At 44.0% G+C, this 27091-nt stretch overlaps 1 protein-coding gene across 1 annotated transcript in view; it reads left to right on the plus strand.

Moving 5' to 3' along the window:
• Positions 1 to 23277: 23277 nt before the first annotated feature.
• Positions 23278 to 27091, plus strand: part of EDN3 (endothelin 3) — a 54256-nt gene continuing 50442 nt past the window's right edge. Inside the window, exon 1 of the mRNA XM_063146793.1 lies at positions 23278 to 23368. Coding sequence (XP_063002863.1) covers positions 23317 to 23368 — 52 coding nt within the window. The 5' untranslated portion in view covers positions 23278 to 23316. The remainder of the gene's footprint in view (positions 23369 to 27091) is intronic.

A 27091-nucleotide genomic window follows, 5' to 3' on the forward strand; every position in this document is an offset into this window, starting at 1 on the left:
GCTTCTCGGGACTGTATTAATATTTCCTATTAGGTTCATGTTGGAGCAGGCAGTCCCTGAGCCTACACCCTTAAAGGTAAGGACCAAGACTTTGAATTGTACTTGGAAATGGACTGCAATTGTGTTAAAAATCACGATATGTTCCATTTGAACTAGGGTGACCATACGAAAAGGAGGACAGGGCTCCTGTATCTTTAACAGTTCTATAAGTAAAGGAATTACAGCAGGTGTTATTTGTATGCATGCAGCACCTGGCAAAATTCCCTCTTCATCACAACAGTTAAAGCTGCAAGAGTCCTGCCTGCTTTTGTATCTGGTCTAGAGGGCAGGGCTCCTGCAGCTTTAATTGCTGTGATGGAGAGGGAATTTCACCAGGTTCTGCATGCATACAAATGACACCTGCTGAAATTCCTTTTTCTGTGCAACTGTCAAAAGATACAGAAGCCCTGTCCTCCTTTTCATATGGTCTCCCTAATTTGAACGTCCCTAGCTACTGTATTTTGAAGCAACAGAAATGTCCAATTTCCCGAGCGGCAGCCATGTTATTACTGTTGCAACAAAAACAACGACGCATGTTGTGGCACCTCAACAACTATGAACGTCCCTAGCCCAGAGAGCTTCGGCTATTGGGCGGTATAGAAATGTAATAAATTAAATAAAGAAAGAAAGAAAGAAAGAAAGAATGTATTCTGGCATAGGATGTAGTGGGCTCTGTCCACTTCAGCAGATGCATAAGTGTTAACTTCAAATTGGCAGATTTATATAAGCAAGCACACATGCTGGGGTGGGTGTGGGTGGAAAAACGTAAACAGTGTTGTCAGAGGAAACTGAAATGGAAACAAAACAAGTGCAGACAGTGATGACTACCTTAATGGCTGCCATTCACAAATAGTTGTTGGTAACACAGAGCTCTTTCCAGCAGTGAGACAATTAACATATGTAGTGTGATGAAAAACAACAGCAACATTTGTATTGGTAAATTTGTATTTTGGCATTGCTGCGGTTTTTATCTTGGTTGTGCTTTTATATTGTATTTTATATTATGGTTTTATACTGTTGTTTTATACTTGAATTGTCTTAATTTTGTGAACCACCCAGAGAGCTTCGGCTATTGGGTGGTATAGAAATGCAATAAATAAATAAATAAAATAAATAAAACATTTTGCTCTTATTTAAGCCACAGGGAATAGTGTTGGATTTCTGGATGAATTGTACTCCAGCATTTTCACGGTGATATCTGTCTTTCTAATTTCTTTTGTGTCCATTTATTCTTTTGTGTAAAGACTGGCCTGTTTGTGCTACACAGAAGTCAGCTTTGAAGGAAGCTCCATTTTTTTTTAAAGTGTTTATCTTATTTATTTATTTATTTATTATTATTATTTTTAATAAAGTTTTTATTGTGTAGTTCTGGTTACAAGGGTAAACTAATGCGTCACATATGTACATTTGGAGTCAATACAAATATATATACTTAATTACTTAATTATTCAAACCTGGATATAAAATATTTAACGTTAATTAGTTCATTTGATTTCATTTAAATTCCATTCAATACAATTCAATTTAGGGCATCCCAAGGCAGCTCCATTTATGATGGATTACAGAAATCTAAATGAGATGCTACCAGGGCATAGAAAATGTGGGCCAGGTTCTCTCTCCTAGGAGGCGGTTGCAGCTGGCAGATCACGCTTCGCGCCATGGAAGCCACACAGGCCTACAGAGATACAGCTAGATCTAAAAGCATCCTTAAGCTGCGAACTTGCTCTTTTAGGGGGCGTGCAGCTCCACCCAGAAAAGGATGAAAAACATCTCTCAAGTCAGAGGATCCATCCAACAAGAATTTCTGTCTGGTTGGGATTGCATTTCAGTAATGCTGGCTCACTTTAGGTTGCCATGAGTCCTGCTCCTCCCATTCATCCTAAGGGTGGGACATCCAGTGTTTTATTTTCAAGAGTATTGCATGAATGCTCATGAGTTTATCTATTCACTCTTCTTCTTCTTCTTCTTCTTCTTCTTCTTCTTCTTCTTCTTCTTCTTCTTCTTCTTCTTCTTCTTCTTCTTCCCCTTCCCCTTCCCCTTCCCCTTCCCCTTCCCCTCCTCCTCCTCCTCCTCCTCCTCCTCCTCCTCCTCCTCCTCCTCCTCCTCCTTATTATTATTATTATTATTATTATTATTATTATTATTATTATTATTATTATTAGGAAATGTGGAACACAAAATACAAAACCGCTCCTGGGATGAGAGGGAAAAGTTTCTTGGTGAACACAGTGGTGCTGGCCAATCAGTGCCTTCTACTGTGAACTCGCAGAGGTGCCCCCCTTCCAGTTTCACTCTGGAGAAGAAAAATGTGTTTGGACAAAATGCACCAAAGGTACCTCAAGAGCAGCTGTACTGTTCTAAAATGTTATGTCTGCCTTCAACTTTCGGTGACCCAGTTCCACACTGAGCAGGATATAACACTCTGAAAGCGGTTTGGAAACAGTATATGGAATGTGTCATGGGCCCTAACAGTTGTCAATACTAGTATAAACTGTTATAAAGTATTATTTATTTATTTATTTATTTATTGCATTTATATACCGCCCCATAGCTGAAGTTCTCTGGGCAGTTTACAAAAGTTTAAAACAGTAAACATTAAAAACAAATATACAAAGTTTAAAAACATAAAAAGCATAAAAACAACAGTATCCTTATAAAAACAGCTATTCTGGGGTCCATTAAAAACAAACAAACTCAGCATATGTAGTTAAATGCTGTTAAATGCTTGGGAGATGCCAAAAAGATAACAATGTTGGCGTCAGGCGAGCCTCGTTGGGGAGATCATTCCATAATTGGGGGGGGGGGGGCACCACTGAAAAGTAGTAGAGTAGATCCTGCCCAGATCCCAATGAAGCCTGGACTGCAGTACCTTTCGTAGTTCTGCAGAAAAGTGAAGACTGGATTGGGTTTGGGGTTACAGCTTCCTGGCAAATACAATGTATGGTTTGAATGCTAGGAAAATGCATTTTCCTTCTAACAGATGTGTAAAATGGGAGGGGGGACGACCTGTATTTCCCACAAAGGTTTCCAAAGGTGGGGTGTGTGGTGTTACACCCCACAAGTCAATTCCCAAAGGTATGTCTGCAGTTTGTAAGTCTGTGGTTTTTAGAATGTTGGCCTGAGTGGGCGGAGTTAGAATGTCTTGGGAGGGGGGAGGAGTGATATATAAGGGAAGGACTGAGGGGATTGAGAGTTCTTTTCAGGAAAGCTTTTCAGGGAGACTTGTTAGGTACTCTTAGAGTCTGTACTGCTCTCTGTATTTATGGTACTTAAGTTCTGGGAAATTTGAGAGTCAGTGTAGTGAGTGGTGTCTTTAGAGTGTGGTGTGCATGTAGTGGAAGTATATTAATCAATACTGAGAATAAAGAAAGTTCAAGAGTGATTGTGTGAGAAAAAGGAAAGCGTGAATGTGAATGAGTGACCGGATTGTATGAAAGGTTTCAAAAAGGTTTTTAAATGTTGTTATTTGAAACAAAGCTTATGAACTTTTAAAAATAAATTTTGATTGTTTTGTTTTTAAACTACCACAAAAGTCCCACGTGTCTGTTTGGCATTTATCATCTTAAGTTTACACATTTAACACCCACTCTGACAATCATTCACCTCAGCAGATATAACTCACAGCGCATTATATTATATATATTAAAATCCTTCTCCATTTTAAACCCCTTTCTCCACATAGTTTGGAGGAAGGTGGTTCTTATCCCTTGCCTCAGGCGTATCAAGCGGTGGTGCTTAGCTTGAGCAGGGAATAGCCTCGGCCGGGTCTGGTGTTCAGAGCCTGTGTTGCCCCATAATAAGTGGTGGCAGCCATGAGGTCTGGTGTTCAGAGCCTGTGTCGTGGCAGGGTGGTTTACTGAAAAACTAGTAGCCCATACAACCATTTAAGTTGCTGGCTATGGTGAAACCAATTTCCCTTTTGAGAACCGAGGAATCCTGGAAACAATCAAAATTGAAGGGAGATGTCAAGAGCCTAACCTCCTTTCTCCAGTGCAACAGATTTTTTTGGGAGAGCAAATTAATGTCTGGAATCCTGGCCATAACGCGAGTTCCACAATGACTTCCAAGAGAGCGTCCATCCCATTAACTCCCTTTGGGCCCAGATGACTGAGCTATGCTAGTTGGGTAGTGGAGTTCTGCTTGAAGACTTTTATGGACTCATGGGAAATCTCTCTATCCACATGACAAGCGCACTGGTTTTGAAACAGCATGGGGGATGTTTATTCGAGACCTCATTTGACACAGCTTATTGTTCTCGGTGGATAGGAAATCCACCCCACACCCCCGGTCTTCTGCTTTAAAAGCCCTGCCAAATGGTTGGCCGAGTGCAACATTTTTTACATTCCCTTCCCTGCTTTTCTCCTTCTGGTCTCCACATCATGAGCAGCTGGTGCTGGTGCTCCTCCTAACAGCCAAAAATCAGTGGTGCTTAAAACTCCATCTCCTTAACTGCTCACCTAAAGCCCTCCTGCCACCCATCCCCTTCAGGTCTATTAGCAGTTGCACTCTAGCACCCTGGAGAAGTTACCCTCCACTCATGGAGTGGGAAGCAGGCCCACCCGTGAGCTTCACCACCAGTCCTTCGCCTGGGAAGTCTGAAGCGGGAGGTGAGCCAGTGTGGTGTAGTGGCTAGAGTGTTGGACTGGGAGTCAGGAGATCTGGGTTCTAGTCCCCACTCAGCCTTGAAAACCCACTGGGAGACTTTGGACCAGTCTCAGGCCATAGCTAGACCTAAGGTTTATCCCTGGATCGTCCAGGGATCAAACCTGTTCACCTAGGTGACACACAGGGGATCCAGTGCTCAGGCAGGGGCAAACTCTGGATGATCCCAGGATAAACCTTAGGTCTAGCTGTGGCCACAGACTCTCAGCCCAACCTACCTCACAGGGTGGTGGTTGTGAGGATAAAATGGAGAGGAGGATTATATATGCTGCCTTGGGTTCCTTGGAGGAAAAAGGCAGGATATAAATGCAATAAATTAATAATAAATAAACGCACATAGACACTTCCATGCATTTGGGAGCCTTCACAATCAGGGTTCCTGTTGTACAGAGGAACCTGCTAATGTTCCACCCATTTTCAGCCAGTGTGGTGTATTGGTTAGAGCTTTGGATTGGGACTCATTAGATCTGGGTTCTAGTCCTACCATTTTTCCTCTTGCAAGGAACCCAAGGTCCTCTTCCTCTCCATTTTATCCTCACAGCAATCCTGTGAGGTTGGTTAGGCTGAGAGTCAATGACTGGCCCAAAGTCATCCAATGAGCTTCATGGTCAAATGGGAACTCAACCCCTGTCTCCTGAGCCCCAGTTCAACACTCTAACCACAGTGGCTCCTAAGTGTCCTGTTTTGCAGAGGACAGTCCTCTGCTTAAAGGGCTGTCCAGTTCAGGTCTGCTTTAAAAGAACCATCAGGAGGCTGAAGAGAGGACATTGAAGTTGCCCATCAACATTTAGCACCCAGACAGTAGACTGAGCTGATGCACAGAAGGCCACCTTGTTCATAGTTTTCCCACCACGGTGAGATGTATTGCATTTCTATTTAAAGTATAGTTATTATTTCTAAACTTGCATCTATTCATATAAATTTGAATATACCAATGTTATGCAGATTGCTGTCCTCTGCTTCTTTGGAGGTGATGATGTACACATCCATAGTCCCCAAGCCTTTTGCAAGCCTTAAGCAACAGATTGGGCATGATGTTATCAGAGAAGCCAGCCATTAAAATAAATATATATCAGAAAGGCTGCAGCAGCATTACGTCACAGGCAACCAGTTACTTGCTACACTGAACTGACTCCTGTGCATGTGCGTGAAGCAATTCTTAAACTGAGCTCACTATTCTGCCATGACATGAGCCCCTCTTGCTCACCGTTTTGCAGAGTTCACTTGCTGGGCATCAGTTTACAAGCAAAGAGCAAGCTATGAGTTCTACTCTAGCTCCAAAACAGGGCCAACCCTATCATTAGGCAGAAGGAGGCGTTCACCTTAGGCAGCAGATGCTGAGAGGCAGCAGGAAGGTGTTAGAGGAGAGAGGTGTGGGCTACATGGCCTGCCATGTACTCCCTACAATAGCTTGCTGCCTTCAGGTGTGGTGGAGGATGCTGTCCCATTGCCAGTGTGGAAGAAAGATTCAATTGTCAATCCTGTCAGCTTTTGTACATGGAATGGGAGGGGGTGCCATTTTGTCTGCTTCAGGCAGCGAAATGTCTTGGGCCAGCCTACCAGATGCGTATTGTTAATTTCAAGGTTACCTCAGAAGTAGAGAGGTCAGGCATTTGGCAACAATGGCACCCCAAGAGAACTCTGAGGGGGAACTCTCACACACTTATTTTTAGCTCTCTACCTAGACTCTGAGGAAAGGTCTTTCAGATTAATGGGATGCAGCTCACTATATTAGTGTTCTATTCATTTAATCATTATATTTTTTCATATGTGTCATTGAAGATGCATTTCCCCAGACATACAAATTGGGGTGCAGGATTCCTTGGTAGGGGCTTGACTCAATATGGTTAGACACAGAGGGCCTCCTCTAGGTTTTTTAATCCAAGCCATTGGGTCCAAACACAAGAATTATAAGGACAAGTATGAGAGAGAGAAAGAATTCAGAGAAAGGTTTGTATTCAGAAAGGGAGATTTGGTAAGAAATGGGTGTATTATTTTACATACACACACGCACACACAGATTTTTATTTTTATGATTAATATACTTTATTGATGTTTTAATTGGAAACATAAGAGTCACTGTTTTGTCTTAGAAGTATCCATTCAGAAATGGCAGGAGGAAAAATGTGGCAAGGACACAGAGAAAAATGAAATAAAAACTGTTTTCATGCAACGGATCCGAGGGAACAACTATAACAAGATGCTGATGTTCCAAGATTTAATGGAGAAAGAAGCACTTGGAGCTCATCTGGGTAATTTACCTGAGGACTGCAAACTACTTTTGTGCCTAGTCTGTTGAAAATATAAATTAAAGGTGATTACCAATCCACATATTTATTTAATACATTTATATCCCGCCTTTTTTCCTCCAAGGAACCCAAGGTGGTGTACAGAATCCTCCTCCTCTCCATGTTATCCTCACAACAACAACCCTGTGAGGTAGGTTGGGCTGAGAGTCTGTGACTGGCCCAAAGACACCCAGTGGGTTTCCATGGCCGAGTGGGGACTAGAACCTGGATCTCCCAACTCCCAGTCCAACACCTTAGCCACTACAGATAATAAAATAAAAAAGGAGGGGAGGAATGGCCCCGTTCCTCTCCTCCGCGGCCCCCCCGTTTCCCTTAAAAAAAAAATTTTTTTTTGTAGAGAGCAGGGAATGTTTGCACGTGTATTCCTTCTCGTGCAGGTGCTGGGAAGGAACACAAGTAAAGGGAGCCAGGTGCCTCGTGGTGCCAAAGCACCTCTGTCAAGATGGGGGCTGGCAGCAAAAGGGCTGTGTGCAACTCATAAGTAAAGCAATTTGTGAACAACTCAAAATATTAAGCAAAGAGATGCTTGTGCAGAGAAGGCTTTGTGGGACAACTCTGAGGTAGCAACTTCTGCATCTGTATTTTGAAAATGAAGATCGCCAGATGGGCCAGATGTGACAAACTACTGTTAACGGGTTCTGTGGGTGTGTAATTGCACTGCCAAGCCATTCTACGATATTCTAAATATACGATCTGGAATGTGTTGAGGTCACTTGTGTTGGGGATTCCTGCTGCAAGCACAGTTTGGGAATTCTGGTATCGCCCTCCTCAGCTGTTCCGCATTCCGAAACATCTTCTTGAGTCTTGCCCTTGTCTCTCCTTGAAATGGATATCTCTGCACTCTTCTTTTGTGTTGTTCAGTGAGTGGAAAGAGAACAGATCTAGGATCTCGAGTTGGAAAAATTCCAAGAAGTTCCCAAGAAGGTTGGCTACTCTGATATCCATCACTTCTAGAGTTTAGGAAATGGGTCTATGGTGTAAAATAATATAATATATAATATAATTAATATAATATAAATCTGTATTATTATTCTCCAAGTATTATTAGAGTTGAACTTAAGATAGAAAAGCTAAGCATATGGCAAGCGTTTGTGGCATTAGACTTTATGGCACAGTCTCCCAAGAAGTTTCCTTTTCGTCACATATCGAGGCTGTAGCTAAGTCTTGCCGTTTTTTCTTGTACAACATCACTAGAATTCGACCGTTCCTATCAGTCTCTTCCGCCAAGACCCTTGTTCATGCTTTGGTTATTTCTCACCTGGATTATTGTAATCTTTTGTTGACTGGTCTTCCTTCTTCTCATTTGTCTCTCCATTCATCATTTGATGGCTAGGATTATTTTCTTGGCTTGCTGTTTTGGTCATGTCACCCTGCTTTTAAAATCCCTTCACTGGCTTCCTATCTCTTATAGAATCCAATACAAGCTTCTTCTTCTTACTTTTAAAGCCTGTCATAATCTGGCTCTTCCCTACCCTTCGTCCCTTATTTCACTTCATCGCCCTGCTCGTGCCCTCCGCTCCAATAACACCGTGTCTCTTACCTGCCCAAGAGTTTCCACATCTCTCGCTCGTCTTCGCCCATTCTCGCTCGCTGCCCCCTATGCCTGGAATTCTCTTCCAGTGCATTTGCGGACCACGACGTCAATTTCTGTTTTTAAATCTCACTTGAAAACATTTTTCTTGAAAGCTTTTTAACCGTAGCGTGGTCATACTAGTCTATATTTAGTTTTAATGTCCCCTACCCCTATTGGTTTTCCCCCTCCCTCCCCTGTCTGTTACGGTGATTTTAGATTGTAAGCCATATGGCAGATTGTTTTGTTTTATTCTGTACAACGCCATGAAAATTGATGGCGCTTTATAAATTATTATTATTATTATTATTATTAATTATTATTATTATTTCTTCTGGGCACACTCAATTGAAATGAATGTGGGCTGTGCCAAAACACATTACTGTTGTCACAAAGAACCTCAGTGGCGGGGCCTTCTCTGTAGTGGCACCTACCCTCTGGAAAACGCTTCCTCGCGCAGTTTGGGAGGCAGAAAATGTAACATCCTTCAAATGCCTCCTGAAAATGTATCTTTTTAGGCAAGCTTTCCCTGGACTATAAATTATTCTGGTTTTATATGACATTTTTAAAGTTTTAAATCTTTACTTTTGCATATTACCGTTTTAATTGTAAACTGCCCAGAAAGCCTTGGCTGTTGGGCAGTATAAAAATGTAAAAATAAATAAATAATATTCTGGTTCTTGCATACCTCCCATTCATTTCAATGGGTCATCCATTCATTTCAATGGGTCATCCATTCATTTCAATGGGTCATGGCAGAACTTTAGGTTTGCCTTTAAAACAAACAAACCTGGGGTTGGACCCGGATTTACACTGGATCAATTGTGCTAGTGGAAGTAGGCTTCCTTGCCCCCTCCTTCCCTTGGCAGCCTCTTTAGCCCCCAGAAAATATTATACAGAGAGTCAGGAAACCCTGATGAATGGGGTGAGCTGTGGTGTGTGCGGGAGGAGGAATCCCCAAAAATTAGGTAGAGGAATATTCTCCAAGCATGTCCCTTCATCTTGAGAAAGGTCCCTTCCTCTTGCTGAAGTCCTGGATCCATCCTCATATGTTTATTCTGCAATTGCCCTGTCATACTCACAACATTTTATAGGGGATCCAGATAATGTTGTCTTCCATGTGGATCCATCCTGTGTGTATATATAACTTCTACTTGTGTAGGTCCTATGGGACTTAATTAGAATAAAATTGCAAAAATATATAACTTGAACAAAATATGTCTTTAGTAAACATCAATTTACAGAAATATGCCACAATTTGTCTTTCTATGTGCAAACAAAAAGTATGGATCTCTTGTTTGTAGACCAGTCCCACATGGTTCTATCTCCAGGTGCTGAGTATTTCAGAAGTCCCTTTTGTAGATTTTTCTTAACTTTAATTTCAAAGGGCAATCCCCAATCAATAACTCAACATTGTAGTTCAAAGTATTAACCCTGCAATAATATAATTAGGACGAATATCAAGGATGCAAAAAAAAAAAAGATTCCCCATCTCCTTGAAATTCTACTGTACGAGATTTACAGTTCAATTTACAGTTCAAGGTGATAAGAGCTCATAATTAAACAGTAATCTTCTCTAGCCCTCCCTCTGACTGAAAGTCCCGCCCTGGGACCAAACCATCTACTCCATAGGTGTTTCATATACTGTACCCACTGCTTCTTCTGACTTTGTTCTTACCACTCAAAAATCCATTAAAGAGGGAAAGATGCAATAGCTGCACAACATCTTTTCATTGGTTGTGCTAGAAGGTGTCCGTCTCAAAGCACCCTCTAACATCTAACTAAAACTGCAAACCAATGACAGCAACACCAATCTAGGATTCTGGATCTAATTTTGTCAAATCCTCTCGACTCCCTCCCCGCCCCCTGGAAGTTTGATGATTGTGAGCTAACTTTCTTTTGTGTCAGATGTTTTCAATGGTTTTAGATTTCAACCATTAGAATCAAATGCTTTCAAAGAATAATTTTAACCTCTCCAAAAAGTCAAAGACTTTAATCATATATCAAAAAGGAACCAATCTAAATGTTTAAATGGAGTAGCACTAACCTCTAATAATCACAATAGACTTGAATGTGGTAACAACCGTCCTGATTGCTAACAGGGCATTTCACCCTTGTTACAATGCATCTGAATCCAATCGTCGCACTCGCTATCTCCAGGAATTAAATCCACATGAACAGAAATACTTTCCGTTAGGCTAGTTTAAAAACAAACCCGGGAACAGAGAAAGCAAACATTTTTTGGGGAGAGGATCAGATAGAAAGTGTTTGCTTCTGTCTTGCTTTGAAACAATCCACAAGGCAGATAATTTCCAACCGCTACCTGCAAATTGCAATTACTGTCATTATTAAATTCCGTAGTGTTCTTAGGCTGAATACTAATAATATTTATTAACAGAGCTGAAATTGTTTTGATCACTAGAGGTAATTGCCCTTAGGGTGCAATCCTATGCATGTTTAGGCAGGAAAAAGTCTTACAACTCCAAGTATTCCCCAGCCAAAAATGCTGGGAATTATAGGACATTTTCTGGCTAAAAATGCACAGGATTGTACCCTAATTAGCCCTTCACTTGCTATCAGTCTGCTTTCAGGTGCAATTCAAAGTGCTGGTTGTTTCCTATCAAGTCCAATATGACTTGTGGCCAGGGTATCTGAAAAACTGCCTTCTCCCATACAAGTTTGCCTCGGTCTTAATATCTTTGGGAGAGACCCTTCTTTTGGTACCACAGCCGTCAGAAGCACATTTGACGGGGACACAAGAGAGGGCCTTTTTGGTGGTTGCTCCCAGGCTGCGGAATTCCCTGCTGAGAGAAGTGAGGTTGGCTCTCTCTCTGTGTTGACTGGTGAAATTCCCTCTTCATCACAACAGTTAAAGCTGCAGGAGCCCTGCCCTCTTGACCAGATACAAAAGAATGCAGGGCTCCTGCACCTTTTACCATTGTGATGAAGAAGGGATTTCACCAGGTGCTGCATGCATGCAAATGACACTGGCTGAAATCCCCCTTTTCTATGCCACTGTTAAAGATGCAGGAACCCTGTCCTCCTTTTCATATGGTCACCCTAACTAAATTGCTTTGTGGCAGAGCTAAACTATCACTGACATGGAAGGATGGCTGATATACATTTAGTTTCAAAAACTGACATATTTAATTTGAGCAATGCATTTGTGAAACTAATCCACACATTTGATGGACATTAATACATTTGCTGATGTTGACCCAGTTCACATGATCAAAACAAGCCATTGTGGCTTCTTTAAACACAGCTTGTTGTATCAGCCATACCCTGATGGCATGGCTTGTTTGAGGAAGAAACAACCCTCAAATAACCCGTGGCCTGTTGTTGAGTTATTTGAGGGTTCTTTCCTCCTCAAAGAAGCCGTGCTGTCCAAGTTTGGGTAACATCACAAGATGCGACCAGGCATTGTGCTCAGGAAATGTAAGCTGCTACTTCCTGATATATTCAATATTACAAGTGTGATGCAAAGATTTCTCTTCTCACTGAAACTCCATGAAAATATTATTTAAGAAATTTTTTATCCTGTTTTTGGACTCAAATGGGACTGAGAAGCAGCTTACAAAAACTAAAATTGAAACGGAGTGTATTCAGAAGCATGGGCAGGGCTGTTGTCATAACGGAAAAAGACTCAGTTCTGTTATCCTCTTCTCTGGTGCAAATAAGGAAACATTTAATCCCTGAACACATGGAGATGGGGATCACAGTTCCTAGGGGATTTAATACTGCGCCACTTCAGCAATTAGGAACAACTGTTAAGAATAAAATCAAATGAACAAATCACCTATTTGGATATAAGGATAATTCCTCCTAGTAACTGCCAAATAGAGAATCCTATGACATTCAGTTAAATTAGGAGTTAGAAATTTGGGTGATTTTACAAAATGTTTCTCCTTTGAAAACTCAAGCTGGCAAACACTTCAGCACAATTGTTTATCTTCTGATTTTCTCAGCCTTGTGCTGGGATGCAGCATCATTTATACATGCGCAGCAGTGTTTATAACACATCAGGTGAGCTGTAGCATTCATTTCTGTGAAAGGAACAGATCCATGCACACAAAGGAATGTGTATGCTAATCACCTTTTTCCATTGAAAGGAATGAACATAGTGAACAGGAGAGCAACATGCATGCATCAGAGTTGCCATGCAAAGGTATATGCTTCATCACACTACCGTTATAGCCTGTTATCATGGTGCAATCCATGCAAAGGACTCCCATGATGCCCACATTATTGTATGCTATTGTGGTGAAGGACTCGGATGATGTCGACTATGTCCTGCCCTAATTGCGGTTCTTCCTCCCTTTGTAGCGAAGTATTTTTGCCCTCATTAAGTGCGATTCTTCTTGAGCGGCCACTGGGGGCACAGAAGGATGACAAGGTGCAGAGCTGCCTGGCCGGCACCTTCGCCAGTCCCCAAACGAGCGCTGTGGAGCCCGGAGCAACCTGAGATCAAATAAAGATAAATGGTGCAAACTGACAAAACCTAGCTGCTGGTTGTGGGGGCATTGTTGTCACAGGAGACTTAGAGCAACTTTTGCTTTAGCCGGTAATGCAAGTGTTGCACGCATGTATAGCACCATTTTCAAGTTACAGGTGACCTGGCCCTGTCTTGATGTCGCTGGGTTGCTTCTGCGTTTAGGCAAACCCCACGCTTTCTCTGCTGCGGGATGGCAGTGGCTAATCCTGATGCAGAACGAGGGTGTGGGCTTTACATTTGTCTCGCCGGGCCCACCCCCTGCCATCTCCCTGGGAGGACAGCAACCAATCAGGGGTTGCCATCCACCCAGGAATGCCTCCGCCATGACACCGGAGTGAGGTTAGACAGTAGTTGCACTGTACTCACCTCACTCCAACGAAAAAGTCAGGGTAAATCTCCAACTTTTTAAAATTACAGCTTTGTGGGAAAGCCCCACAATGCCTGCAAGGTGGCTGTTGCGTCGTATAACCACTGTAGCACCACCACGCAGCACCTAGGCAGCCCCAACGCAAGCAGAAGTCAGCCTCGTTGGAAGCAGCCACAGACTTACAGAATTTAAAATGGTTTAGCGCCCAATCCTATGCATGTTTAACCTGAAAAAAATTCCTACAATTCCCAGAATTCCCCAGCAAGCCTCCTGGTGAATCATGCATAGAACTGAGTCCTTCATTTAATTACTTAGCTAAGGGTTTCTTTGGAAATGCTTCTTAATCTTTTTCTATTACATCGCAAAGGAAGTCATGGCACGAAAGCCTTAGCTTTGAATGCTCTTTTTTGAACTTTGATTGCTGTTAATGACGGAGTGCATTTTATTACGGCTTCAGGTTGACTTTGCACTTGGTGCAATGACCAAGGCGTCTTTGTCTCCTAAGCAGGTGATTAGGAAACATTGCAAGGAGGCTTGATTATTTTATTATGGATTTTAAAAATCCTGCTTCCATGCAACTCAGGGCAGCAAGGTGCAAGATTCTCCCCTCTTCATTTCAGTCGATAAGGAATAGTTGGACAGATCACCGTGCGAACGTTCAGGCAAGGTCCAGCTGTTCTGAAGCAAAGGGGAAGGGAAGACTCACAGCACAGCCAGTGTTTGATCAGCTGCTCTGCTCCGCATGCCTGGCATTTCAATTGCAAAACTAGTCTTGTCCCAAAGCCTGTCCCCGGTGCAAACTCTCTCACCACTGGACATGGGAAAGCACATGTGCTGCTGCATCATGCTCACAGTCCTTCCACCTGCCTCATTGTGCCCCCCTCTTCTCCTTCCCACTGCCATGTTGTGCCCCACCCTCTTACTGCCATGTTGTGGCCCCCTTAACCCCTACCGCTGCTGCGTCACACGGAGGAAGCGGCCAACGTGGCTCTTCAGAGAGCCAGCTGAAATGCCTGGCTCTGAGGGGCTCCTTCCTCAGAGCCAGTAATGGCTGGAGTGCCCCAGGAAATCGCTTGCACAAGCAATCTCTTGAGACACCCCTACCACAATGCCTGGCTTTGAGGAAGGACACTGATTAGGGTGACCATATGAAAAGGAGGACAGGGCTCCTGTATCTTTAACAGTTGTATTGAAAAGGAAATTTCAGCGGGTGTCATTTGTATGTATGGAGAACCTGGTGAAATTGCCTCTTCATCACAACAGTTAAAGTTGCAGGTGCCCTGCCCTCTTTTAAATCTGGTTACTCTAGTATAGTTCCTGCACCTTTAACTGTTGTGATGAAGAGGAAATTTCACCAGGTTCTCCATATATACAAACGACACCTGCTGAAATTCCCTTTTCTATGCAACTGTTAAAGATACAGCAGCCCTGTCCACCTTTTCATATGGTCACCCTAACACTGATAGAATCAGGCAATTTGGCCTGCTCTCCAGAGAGCCTGCCTTCTGACTCACACTGAGATTCTACGCAAGCGCTAGAGGGCGGGTGGCTTAGAGCAGACGCCTGTCCTATTTTCACTCTGAGGATCCCCTCGGAGCGAAACAGAGGGTGGGTGGCTGCTCTGTAAAGCCCCACTGGCATTTGCTACAGAGGGAGAGTGGGACCAGTGGGGGCCCCTGGAGCACCAAGTAGCATTGCGTGTTGGCAACTGTCCTGGAGACCCCTGCCAGCTCTGCTCTCCTGCTGTGGCAAATGGAGCACCTTCTGGTGGCAATGGTGAAATTTGTTGCTCCTCCCACTCCACCCCCCTGAGGCCAGGTAGGGCCGGTGCCAGACTATTTTGTGCCCTAGACAAGGTGAGCTACTTTCACCCCCCCCCAAAAAAAATGCCAACTTTGATTTTTAAGAACATATGTTTCCTGGAAAAAATAAGAAGCACAAAACTTGAATCTGCTAAATTTATTTTAAGGTGCAAGAAATACGTCATGCCAATTATAGCAAACAAATTGGAAAGGAATGTCTATGGGTCTAAAATGCATTATTTAATAGGAATATCACCTCCAAATCATCCCCCCCAACTCACACGTGTGTGAGCACACACACTCAGCATCACTCACTCCAAACAAACACACGCATGATCACATGCATTCACTCAAAGACCCCATGCACCCCATTCACCCATACATTCTCTCTCTCTCTCTTTCTCTCTCTTCCAGGCATGTTCCGGAAGTCCGAACGTGGAGCTGCCCCACCCCCACCCCAGCGTCCCTGGCTTCGCTTCAGCTGGGTGGGCGCAGGGCGCCATCTCGACCGCCCAGGCCCAGCTGAATCCTCGGGCAGAGCCAGCTCACAGCCAACGCACATGAGTGCTGCGCTGTGCCTGGCACCCCTCTTAGCTTGGCGCTCTAGGTGGCCGCCTGAGTGGCCTCTATGTTAGCACCAGCCCTGAGGCCAGGGCTTTACCCTGCCTCATGGGAGGTCTGGCCCTGACTGCTGCTGAAGAATTCATTGTGAGCTCTGTCTTTATAGTACGTTTGCCTTCTCCGGGCAAAACAGAATCTAGGATGGGATGACCCAGATGATGGAGCAACCTGGATTTTCAAACTGGAGGTTGCTAGAGAAGGGAACAACTTTTGCCCCTTACCTGTGCTAGGGCCAGAACTACCATTAGGCGTCATCAAGCAGCAGATTTAGGATTACCCTGAAATGGTAGCAATCCATCAGCTGTCTATTTTATTATTTTATCATTTACCCTAACCAGGGCTGCCATTTAGATTTTCAGCCTCGGGCACCAGAATATCCCAGGCTATCTCTGCTTGATGGTGTCTCTAAATCAGCCATCCTCAACTGGGTACCCTCCAGATATGTTGGACTACAACTCTCATCATCCCCAGCAAGCACATAAGAACATAAGAGCCATGCTGGATCAGACCAAGGGTCCATCTAGTCCAGCATTCTGTTCATACAGTAGCCAACCAGCAGGACACAGGTGACCAGGAAACCACAAGCACCCTCCCACCTATGTTCCCCAGCAACTGGTGCACACGGGCTTACTGCCTCTGATACTAGAGGTAACACATAGCCATCAGCACTAGTAGCCATCGATAGCCTTCTCCTCCAGGAATTTATTCAATGCCATGTTAAAGACCTCGAAATTGGTGGCCATCACTACATCTTGTGGTAGTGGATTCCGTAGTTTAACTACATGTTGAGTGAAGAAGTCCTTCCTTTTATTTGTCCTGAATCTCCCACCAATCAGCTTCATGGGATGATCCTGGGTTGTAGCACTGTGAGAGAAGGAGAAAAATGTCGCCCTATCCACATTCTCCACACCAGGCATAATTTTGTACATCTCTATCAGGTCTCCCCCACTACTGCTTTAAAGTGCTTTAAAGCACTTTAAAAATGGTATACAGAAAATGGAAGGCTGTGGTTTGTGAACAACAACAGTATAATGAGAATGATACCACTCAAACCACAAGGATATCAAAATAGCTTTCATAAATGAATATTTCAGAAATTTTTACTAATTTTTACAAATATACAAAATACAGGCACAACAACAATATTTCACAAAGCCTGTAATATCAACATACAATCTACATAGGTGAATTATTCATATGAAGCGTCTTTTTTTATATAAACAGAAGTCCGGTTACTATGCTGTTTCGAGGGTTCTTCTTCAGTATAACGCTGAAAAGTAATTCAAAAAACCTTACTCAGCATTTATAAGCAATAGCATATTATTATGGAAAGCAAACAAATGATGAGTAAGGTTTTTTAGCATATTATTATGGAAAGCAAACAAATGCTGAGTAAGGTTTTTTGAATTACTTTTCAGCGTTATACTGAAGAAGAACCCTCGAAACAGCATAGTAACCGGACTTCTGTTTATATAAAAAAAGACGCTTCATATGAATAATTCACCTATGTAGATTGTATGTTGATATTACAGGCTTTGTGAAATATTGTTGTTGTGCCTGTATTTTGTATATTTGTAAAAATTTGTAAAAATTTCTGAAATATTCATTTATGAAAGCTATTTTGATATCCTTGTGGTTTGAGTGGTATCACTCTCATTATACTGTTGTTGAAAACTGTATATGCAGTGTGTCCTGGGCCCCAACAGTTGTCAAAACTGTTATAAAGTGCTTTAAAGCAGTAGTGTAGATCCTGCCCTGGTTTCCAAGCTAAACAATCCCAGCTGTTGTAACCTTCTGTCATGGGGGAGATTTTCCTGCCCCTTGATCATTTTAGTTGCCTTTTTAGTAGCAATCATATTAGTTGCCATTTCAGTTGTCCTTTTAGTAGCATGACCATTCTAGCTGGAGGTGATGGGCCTTGAAGCCTGCATGCATCCCTTTAGTTTAGGGGTGGTCAACTTGGGGGTGTTCCTTGATCCTTTGCTATCCCTGGATTGCCAGGTGGCTGTGATGGCAAGGAGTCCCTTTGCCACCTTGCAGAGTGTCCAGAAGCTTCAATTGGTGCAAAATGCAGCAGTTAGGCTGCTAACTGGTGCACGTTGTCAGGATCATATTACGCTTGTCCTGAAAGACCTGCACTGGTTGTGAATTGCTTTCCAGGCTCAATTCACAGTCTTGGTCATAATCTTTAAAGTCCTAAATGGCTTAGGAGCTGACTATTTCAGGGATAGAACCGACCCGAGTACTAAGACCTGTAGGGAGGTCCTCTTGCAGGTACCATTACCCGCAGAAGCTGGTTTCAAAGGGCGTCCTCCTATGTTGCCCCTGAACTGTGGAATGCCCTCCTCAAAGATTACAATCGTCTCCCACTTCCTTGGCATGTAGAAAGGATGTAAAGACACATCTTTTCAATTTAGCCTTTTAAATATATTGTTTTTAATGTTTTATTGTTTTTATAGTTGCAAGGTTTTATTCTTTTAATTGTTGTACACTACTTTAATTGCTTCTTAGCAGATAAGGTAGTATATATGATGATGATGATGATGATGATGATGATGATGATGATGATGATGATAGTAACCACAACTTGCAGCCCTCCAGATGTTTTGGCCTACATCTCTATTGGCACAGGGATTTTGTGGGGCAATAAATCTCTGGTATTAGTCCCCTTTCCAGGAACTCGTCTGGTTATGCGCTACAGACAGGAAATACCCAGCATGCCATGTGGACATATCCTTACAGGACATCTTATAAAAACATATAAAGACCTGAAAATGGTATCTGGAGTATTAGAAATTTGGGTGACTGTCTTCTCGGTGGATTTGATCTGTATCTGAGAAAGTGGACTCAGCCAGGGTTCAGAAGACAGCCTTTGTGTATTATAAGAGGGTCCTGGATATGCCAGCAGACCGCCTCCTCAAGCTTTGCATGAGGGAACAAATGAAGGAGGGGGGCTGGGCTATTTCCTGCCAAGAGTTGCTAACTTCCAAAAATTTTCTACCAGATATTTTTACCGTATCAGGAGCCAAAAACAAATTGAGAGACTGCATATATGGAATAGATAACAGTCAAGATTTAAATTTAATCAAAGCTTCAAACTTTTCTCAAGGCTATTGCCGGTTTAAAACAGATTATGAAAGAGCTCAATACCCACAAACCCTGACTTTTGCTTCTTTGAGAACCTCATTTACTGAACTACGCTTCCAAACCCTGCCCACAGCATTCTTGGATGACAGATATAGACACGTTCCAAGAAACTTACAATTCTGTGTCTGCAGTATGGTAGAGGTAGAGGATATCTCACACTATATACTGTATTGTCACCTATATAAAAATCCCAGGGAGAGATTCCTGGGGCAGATTTTGGCATCCTTCCAGGGGGAAAGTTCCTATGTGAAAATGTGCAGGTTATTGTCAGATTGCAACCCTTACGTTACACACAAAACTGTTTTGCGTTCTAAAGCTGCCAAACTTATTTGTGCAATCACTCTGAATGCTATTGAGATGGACTGTGCAGGCGATTCACTAATTTGATTTCTGCTATTGCATGGTGTTATTCTGTTACTGCATGGTCTATCAAGCGTTCTATTTGTAATGGCTATTAGTCAACTACAATAAAATGAATTGACGTTGACAAAGTGGGCTCTAATTCACAAAAAATATTTTTTTTTTAAAAAAATGCCTTAATAAATCTGCTAGGTTGAGATCCAGACTTGATGTTATTAACCATTGAAACCATTGGGACATATGTTAGTCATGGCAAGTTTAATTGATTTCAGAGGATAGATACGACTTAGAGAGGATTCAACCCATTGCATTAAAAGGTGCCTCAAGATGGTTTGATATTTTTGCAACAACAGATTAGTGGGCTACTGGGCTGGAAGAAAGTCAAGACGAGCCCAGAAAGATGAAAGGGAAGAATATTCCCTTTCTCCTTCCAGGATGAACTTTTCAAAGAGCAGGAGATTTATGAAATTTGTAGAAGGGAAATGATAAAAATGAAGGGTCAAGACCCTGGTAAATGTCTCACAGGTTGCAATGATGATATAAAACAGAAAACGGTGTCTCAGTTTTCTGTTATAAATCATCATTTCAACCCGTGAGACATTTATATATTTATCTTCTATGAATACATGAAAAGGTGCTGACCATCATAAAGCCACAGTGGAATGAATCAGCACAGTGTCTAGCACGTCATGCTATAAGGCAATGCACTTTCAACTTGAGTTGGGAAAGGTTCTGAATATTTTCAGACATAAGTTGCGGCTAGAGATATGAGCATAGGCTCACTGGGGTCTTTACTCCTCTGGCAGAAAATCTACTCAGTTTAAATGACTTACTCACACACGAAGGGCTGTTGATTGCATTACGACTTGAATCCTGCTGCAATCTTTCCTGTAAATGAGCCATCCCCATGTCACAGAGAGCAATAGGTGCAGCAGGCCTTCAGCCAGAATTGTGAGTTGCAGCAGTCTGGAACTCACCTTTTCAGTTGAAACAGGTCCACTGAGGAGCTCTGGGAACACGTCGCTTTATTCATTGCTGGACATGAACTTGCATCTTGAGGTTAAATTTAAGTAGGGTGGCCATATGAAAAGGAGGACAGGGCTCCTGTATCTTTAACAGTTGTGATGAAGAGGGAATTTCAGGAGGTATCATTTGTATGCATGCAGCACCTGGAGAAATTCCCTCATCATCACAAAAGTTAAAGCTCCAGGAGCTCTGCCCTAGTGACCAGATACAAAATACAGGGCCAGGCTCCTGCAGCTTTAAGAGTTGGGATGAAAAATGAATTTCACCAGGTGGTACATGCATACAAATGACACCTCCTGAAATTCCCTTATCATCACAACTGTTAAAGATACAAGAGCCCTGTCCTCCTTTCCATATGGTCACCCTAGTTTAAGTCTCTCCTTTTCATTGGGTGGTTTTGGAGGTTCTTCATCCAGCATGGCCAAAGGCTGAGATGATAGTTGCAGACTAACAGCGGTTACTTCCGGATGAGGCTCTTACCGCAGAAAAAATGCGTTAAGAAAGACAGAATTGTTGCATGATGCCTTCTGATTGTTAGTGCAAGGAATCCTTCCCTCGCTTGGAAGCATCCAACATCTGGAGGGCCACATGTTCTCCAGCCCTGCCATAGAACATGCCCCAGAATCCTCTTCAATGTGCTGGAGTCACGTGACAGACATGCAGGGTTTCTCAGAAGAGGAACTGATATGGAAAGCATTCTCTGAAGGACAGATGGTTTGCAAGCCACTGTCCTGGGGGCTGTTTTCATGGGGTTTCCCCCCCTGTGGCTTGGCTGTGTTGTGAGGTGTCCTTGCAGCACATAATGTTGGGGCCAGTGTGCTCCCAATCAGGCACTTCCACCTAGAAAAGCCGCACTATCGGAGAGTCCTTTTACTCCATTCCCCTTAGTTAAAGCAGCTCCCAGGCGCTTGATCTGCAATGTGCCTCTGCATTAAATCCTGACTGTGACGTAGGCTAGCCTTTCCCCCATTCATGCCTTTAGTGTCCCCCTCCATGTGCTTGAACTCCGGAAGTTTGTTAGCTCGCTTCTCTAATTTGCTGTTCGCTCCGGAGCTGCATAGCTCCGGAGTTGTGAAAAGGGGACTTTGTTAATTCACTTCTCTGATACGTTGTTAGCTTTGCAGCCGCACAGCTCCAAAGATACAAACAGGGATTGTGGTTAATTTGCTTCTGTGATGTGGCATTAGCTCCAGAGCTGCAGAACTCCTGACTTGGGAGCTGCGTTAATTGTGTTCTCTGATGTAGTGTTAGGGCTGGTGCGATACTGTTGGGAGCTAACATGGTGCTCTCATGGGGAGCCATTATTGTGGGTTAGTTACTCCCCATTCCCATTTATTAAACCTGTAGTGGCAGGGGGAGCCTGGAGAGGAATGGTTAACAAGCCTCTTTCCTTGATGCCTTTGGTTCTTACACCACAGCCACCGCCCCTGGAAGTGTGTCTTTTCCAGCACCGAAAAACTAGGTTCTGGGGATGGCTGGCTTCGCCGTGTAACAATGGTGGAACACAGCTGATTTCAGCATAGTGCAGAGATTAACGACGTGTGCTTGTGAAGATGAGGCCCTGGTAAAGGGTATGCTTGGATCTGGGTTCAAGTGCTACCTAGCTGTAACCTAAGTCACCCAGGGCATTTTACTTTGTCTCAGCCACAACAGACCAATCATAGTCTTTTCTTCTGTGGTTGTTAGGAGGATGAATACAACATCTTACACAACCTTACTGTATATATCTATTATCTGTGGGGGGATCATATACCAACGATAAATAGTATGTACGGGGTGCAGCTTTCCCCAACCACGTGTTGGCCAGATGTTTTGGATTACAACTCCCATCAGTCCCAGGCAACAAAACCAATCATTGGGGATGACAGCCAATGTGGTTAGAGAGTTGGACCAGGACTCGGAAGATCTGCGTTCTAGCCCACACTCAACCATGATGCTCATTGGGTGATTTTGGGCCAGTCACTGATTCTCAGCCTATGCTACCTCTCAGGGTTGTTGTGAGGATAAAATGGAGAGGAGGACGACGACCATGTGACCCACTATGGGGTCCCTTGGAAGAGGAACGAAGGCAGGATATACGACTAAATGATGGAAATTGTAGTCTCAAGCATCTGGAGGGCACCGGGTTGGGGGAGTCTATTGGACATACTTCCATCTGGGGCGGACCTCGTGGTTTCGCCTCCCTTTGATGTAACTTGCGAGCCTACGCCAACGCTCCGTTCCTCGGTATGCAAAACCCAGGGCAGGGCAGGACCAATCACGACCCCGCCTTCTCCTCGGCGCCCCCCGCCGCTCTTCCGCCGGCTGCCGCGTTAAGAGCTGCGGACCAATGATGGGTCGCGATCCCAGCGCCGCACTCCGTCTCGGCTGCTCTTCCCGGCGTGGCGTCGGAGCAGCGCCTCTCGCTCTGCCCTTTCCCCCGGACTTACCTTGCTCCGGCGCCTGTAGCACGATGCGGGGAGCGGACAGAGGGGAGCGGTAGAGCGCGGCGGTCGGAAGCGTGTCGCGGTCGGATGGTCGCCTGGTTTTTGTTTCGAAGCCACTCCACTTTCAGATCGGATTGAGGGGAGAAAAAGGAGGAGGAGGAGGAGGAGGAGAAGGGCGAGAAGGGCCAACTATGGAGCGCGCCTGGGTTTTGCAACGCGTTCTCCTCCGGGACTAGCCCTGAACCGGGGGAAGCGAGCGGCGAGGCAAGGCGACGCGCAGACGCCGAGTCAACGCCCCGCAGCGCGCCGAGGGAAGCGGACCCCGGGGCGGCGCTCGGTGTGCCGGCGGCAGCCCGGAGTTACAATCGCCGGAGTCCCCTTCGCAGGCGGCCGAGGGCTTCGCTGGTTTTGCCTTCCCGCCAGCCGCCTCCGCCTTCTTCCTTGCCCCCCTTGTGTTTGCCTGCAAGTGGAGACGCTTGCCCTTTGGAGTTCATGGAGCTGGGATTCCTGCTACTGGTTGGACTTACCGTTCTCTCGAGTACAGGTAAAAAAGAAAGAAAGGAAGGACAGGAAAGTGGGGTGGGGAAGAAGAGACGCATTTTACTGCTTATTCCAGCGGGTCGCTTGCTCTGATCACGACCCCCCGAAACACGTTTACTCGGGAGTTAGCGCCCTTGCGTTCAAAGGACTTTGCGCCCTCCTTAAACGCGCCTAGGATTGCAGCCGCGCAGTGAAGGCTCGGACGCTTCACCGAGTCGGACGCTTCACTTGGAGTTGAACGGGACTGGTTTAAGGACATCATAACAGCCCTGCTGGATCAGACCATGGATCTGATCAGACCACGGTCCCTCTAGTCAGACCTGGATCAGACCACGGGTCCCTCTAGTCCGGCATTCTGGTGACACAAGAGCCAACCAGCTGTTGACCAGCAACCCACAAGCAGGACAAGGTCAAGAGCACCCTCCCACCCATGTTCCCCAGCAACTGGCGTGCACAGGCTTAGTGCCTCTGTTACTGGAGGTAGCACATAGCCATCAGGACTAGTAGCCATTGATAGGCTTCTCCTCCAGGAATTGATCCAACCCCCTTTTAAAGCCATCCAAATTGGTGGCCACCACTTCATCTTGTGGTAGTGGAGTCCATAGTCTGTCTATGCGCTGTGTGAAGAAGTGGCTGGTTGGCCACTGTGTGAACAGAGTGCTGGACTAGATGGAGCCTTGGTCTGATCCAGCAGGGCTCTTCTTATGTTCTTATCTGTCCTGAAGCTTCCACTAATCACTTCCATGGGATGCCCCTGTGCTCTACTATTTTGAGAGAGGGAGAAAAATGTCTCCCTATCCGTATTCTTGTTGCAGCTTGAGAATGCATACCTAGAGTACTCAATGGACTCAATGGAGATTACATCTAAGTAGACGCTTATAGGCTTCTGCTGTAAAGCAGCGGGTGGACAGAAGATAGAACAGAATCTGTCTAGGTGGTCTTACTCCCAGTTGTGTAACATTTGCAAAAAACTACCCCCCCCATCTCCAAATTAGGATGCTTGGGTGGGGACCAGGAATGGATTTTTGTGTGAAAGGACTTGTGATCGTGATCTGGTCCCGATCACACAAATTCCTGGATTGAGCATGCGCTCAGAGGTGCCCTATCCCTGAATTCTTAGCGTCTAGCCACCTTCCTGTGCCGCTGTTTTGCACCAGGCTCCTGTTGGTGAATCCCAGGGTTTGAGTCAAAAAGCAACATAGATCTCACAAGCTTTGCTGTAAGGCTCTTTCCATCTTTCGGAAATCGGTGCCTCCTAAATAACTCCCTAAATATGGAAATTCTAAACACGCTTCCGTTCCACAGCAGCAACATTGTTGTTATTATTAATGCAATATATCTTGACTTAAGCATCTAAAAAAGCAAGGTGCATTAAATAAATAAATAAAAATCTGGTCTGCAGGGCTATAACTTTTGAAATTGAACTGCTAAAGTTATCTGCTTTTTTTTAACATTTGGCAACAAAAATGACTAATATATATTTCCATGATTATGACTATTTCCAAAAATGAAATATCCAGGATTTCTGGCAGCACAAGGAGAACTGACTCCCCCCCCCCCAACACACACACACACACACACACACACACACACAAATAGAGTTCTTTCTAAGGTTTTGTACTGCTTTTGTGCATTTTGATGGAGTTGTGTGCATTCATTGCTGAACAAAAGAGAACTCATTTTCTTGTGCAGTGGTGGTGATCTGGAATATGATCTGGGAGCCTGGAATTCCCTGGTTCAAATCTAACCTCAGCCGCAAACTGTCCCCATAGCCTTAGAGATACCAAAACCAAAGTCTGTTTGACTAGATGGGAATATGGGAATATCGATTCTGGCTTACCTTACCAGGGTGTTGCGAAGGTTATCTCTATAATGATCTCTAAAAGGCAGAAAGTACCAGGACTTTTTGTAGTGTTGCACAAGAGAGGACGCTGGGCTCTGAAGGGTGCTCTACTCCAATGCTACTCCCTCGGGAACCCTGAAAGTAATGCTGTGGTTTTCTTGTGTAGACAGACAGGCTCTGATCTTCACTGAAATCCACATGCCAGAGGGATCTGGCAGGGGATACCAAAGAGCCGGGGCTCTGACTTGCATGCTATGGCATGTTGAAAGGTAGCACCTTTTTGGGGGGGCAAGATATTTTTCACTACTTAGTTCTGTTTGCTCATTTTCAAGGAATCTTTTGAGAATTGCTTTCAGGTTGAGATCTAGAAGATACACAGATTTTAGGGTTAAGTTGTGCATTTCTGGTGGCTGAGAAACAAAATGTTGAAGCCGATATTCCTCCTAATGTACAAAATTAGCCTTATGATCGATGTTATCCTTTAGAGGTACATTTGGTGGTGATGCAAAAAGGGCCTTTTTGGTGGCCGCTCCCTGGCTGTGAAATTCCCTGCTGAGGGAGGATAGCTTGGCTCCCTTTCTGCTCAGTTCAGTTCAGTTCAAGTTTATTACAGTAAATAACCAGCATATCAGAACAAATGAACAGTAAAATAGTTAAAAATGAGAGATTAAAAGTGGGACTATGCAAGCAGCAATAGAAGAAAAGAAGAGAAACCCAGCTGTAGAACTTTCATCGATGTTGATTTATCACCTCTCTATGACAAGTGATGGCTGCAGTGCAAAATCTAGTCACTTTAGCTGTGACATGAAAGTTCAGGTCCAGCAAGAGATACTCTACATAGAATTCATCTGGCCTACCTGGAATGTTTTGTATGAGCAGGGTAATAAGAGAGGATCTGAGGTCTTGATAAAAATGGTGGTAAAGTAAGATGGGGCCCATTGTCTCTACTTCTCCCATCTCACACAGGCAAAGCCGTTCACTATAAGGGATCTTTTTAAATCTACCTTGCTTTTCGAAGTTTGGGGATGGTCAAATCAACCAAATAATTAGCAGATGCGAATGGCCCTCTATTATCTCTAAAAGCAGGGTATAGAACTGCTCAGCTTAAATGATTTTGTAGTTCAATATCTTGAATTTGCTTGTAGATACCTATTTTTGCTTTGGCACATTCTAGGGTTAGGGTAGCCATCGTAGAAAAACCTAAGGTTAATAATTTAATATTTAGTAATTTTTTCCACTTTGATTGGAAGGAGTCAGTTAATGTAAGTGAAGCCAGTCTCCCACAGGCGCAAACATAATTTTTAACCAAAAAATGAAACTTTACTTAGCCATATGCGGGCCTCTACTGAAATTTGCCCTGCCTCTAGCCATAGAATTGCATGGGGCACACAGCTTGGAATACCAAATATTGCTCTCAAAAATGCAGTTTGCACAGCCTCCAATGAGACAAAGGCCACAGCTAGACCTAAGGTTTATCCTGGGATCATCCAGGGTTCACCCCTGCCTGAGCACTGGATCCCCTGTGTGTCACCTAGATGAACAGGTTTGACCCCGGACGATCCAGGGATAAACCTTAGGTCTAGCTATGGCCAAAGTTTTTATATACACATGCTTCTGAACCGTACAACTTCCGGGCTAAAACCTTGGCAACAAAAACCTGGATAGCAGAAGGGATGTGCTGCCCTCCTTTGTTGTAAAAGAAAGAGAGAGGAGTTGCCTTTACTCTCCTCTGCATGTTTGCAATAGCAGCTCTCTCTCTCTGCTGTTCTTCCACTGACAGGCAAAAGACATCTTTATCCAAGCAGGCCTTTGGCACGTAAATGGGACTGTTGGATGAGATGCAGTTTCTATTCTGATGTTGCTGCGTTTTTAATTGTGTTCTAA

The sequence above is a fragment of the Elgaria multicarinata genome, chromosome 1, assembly GCF_023053635.1.
Source record: "Elgaria multicarinata webbii isolate HBS135686 ecotype San Diego chromosome 1, rElgMul1.1.pri, whole genome shotgun sequence".
Taxonomy (NCBI): domain Eukaryota; kingdom Metazoa; phylum Chordata; class Lepidosauria; order Squamata; family Anguidae; genus Elgaria; species Elgaria multicarinata.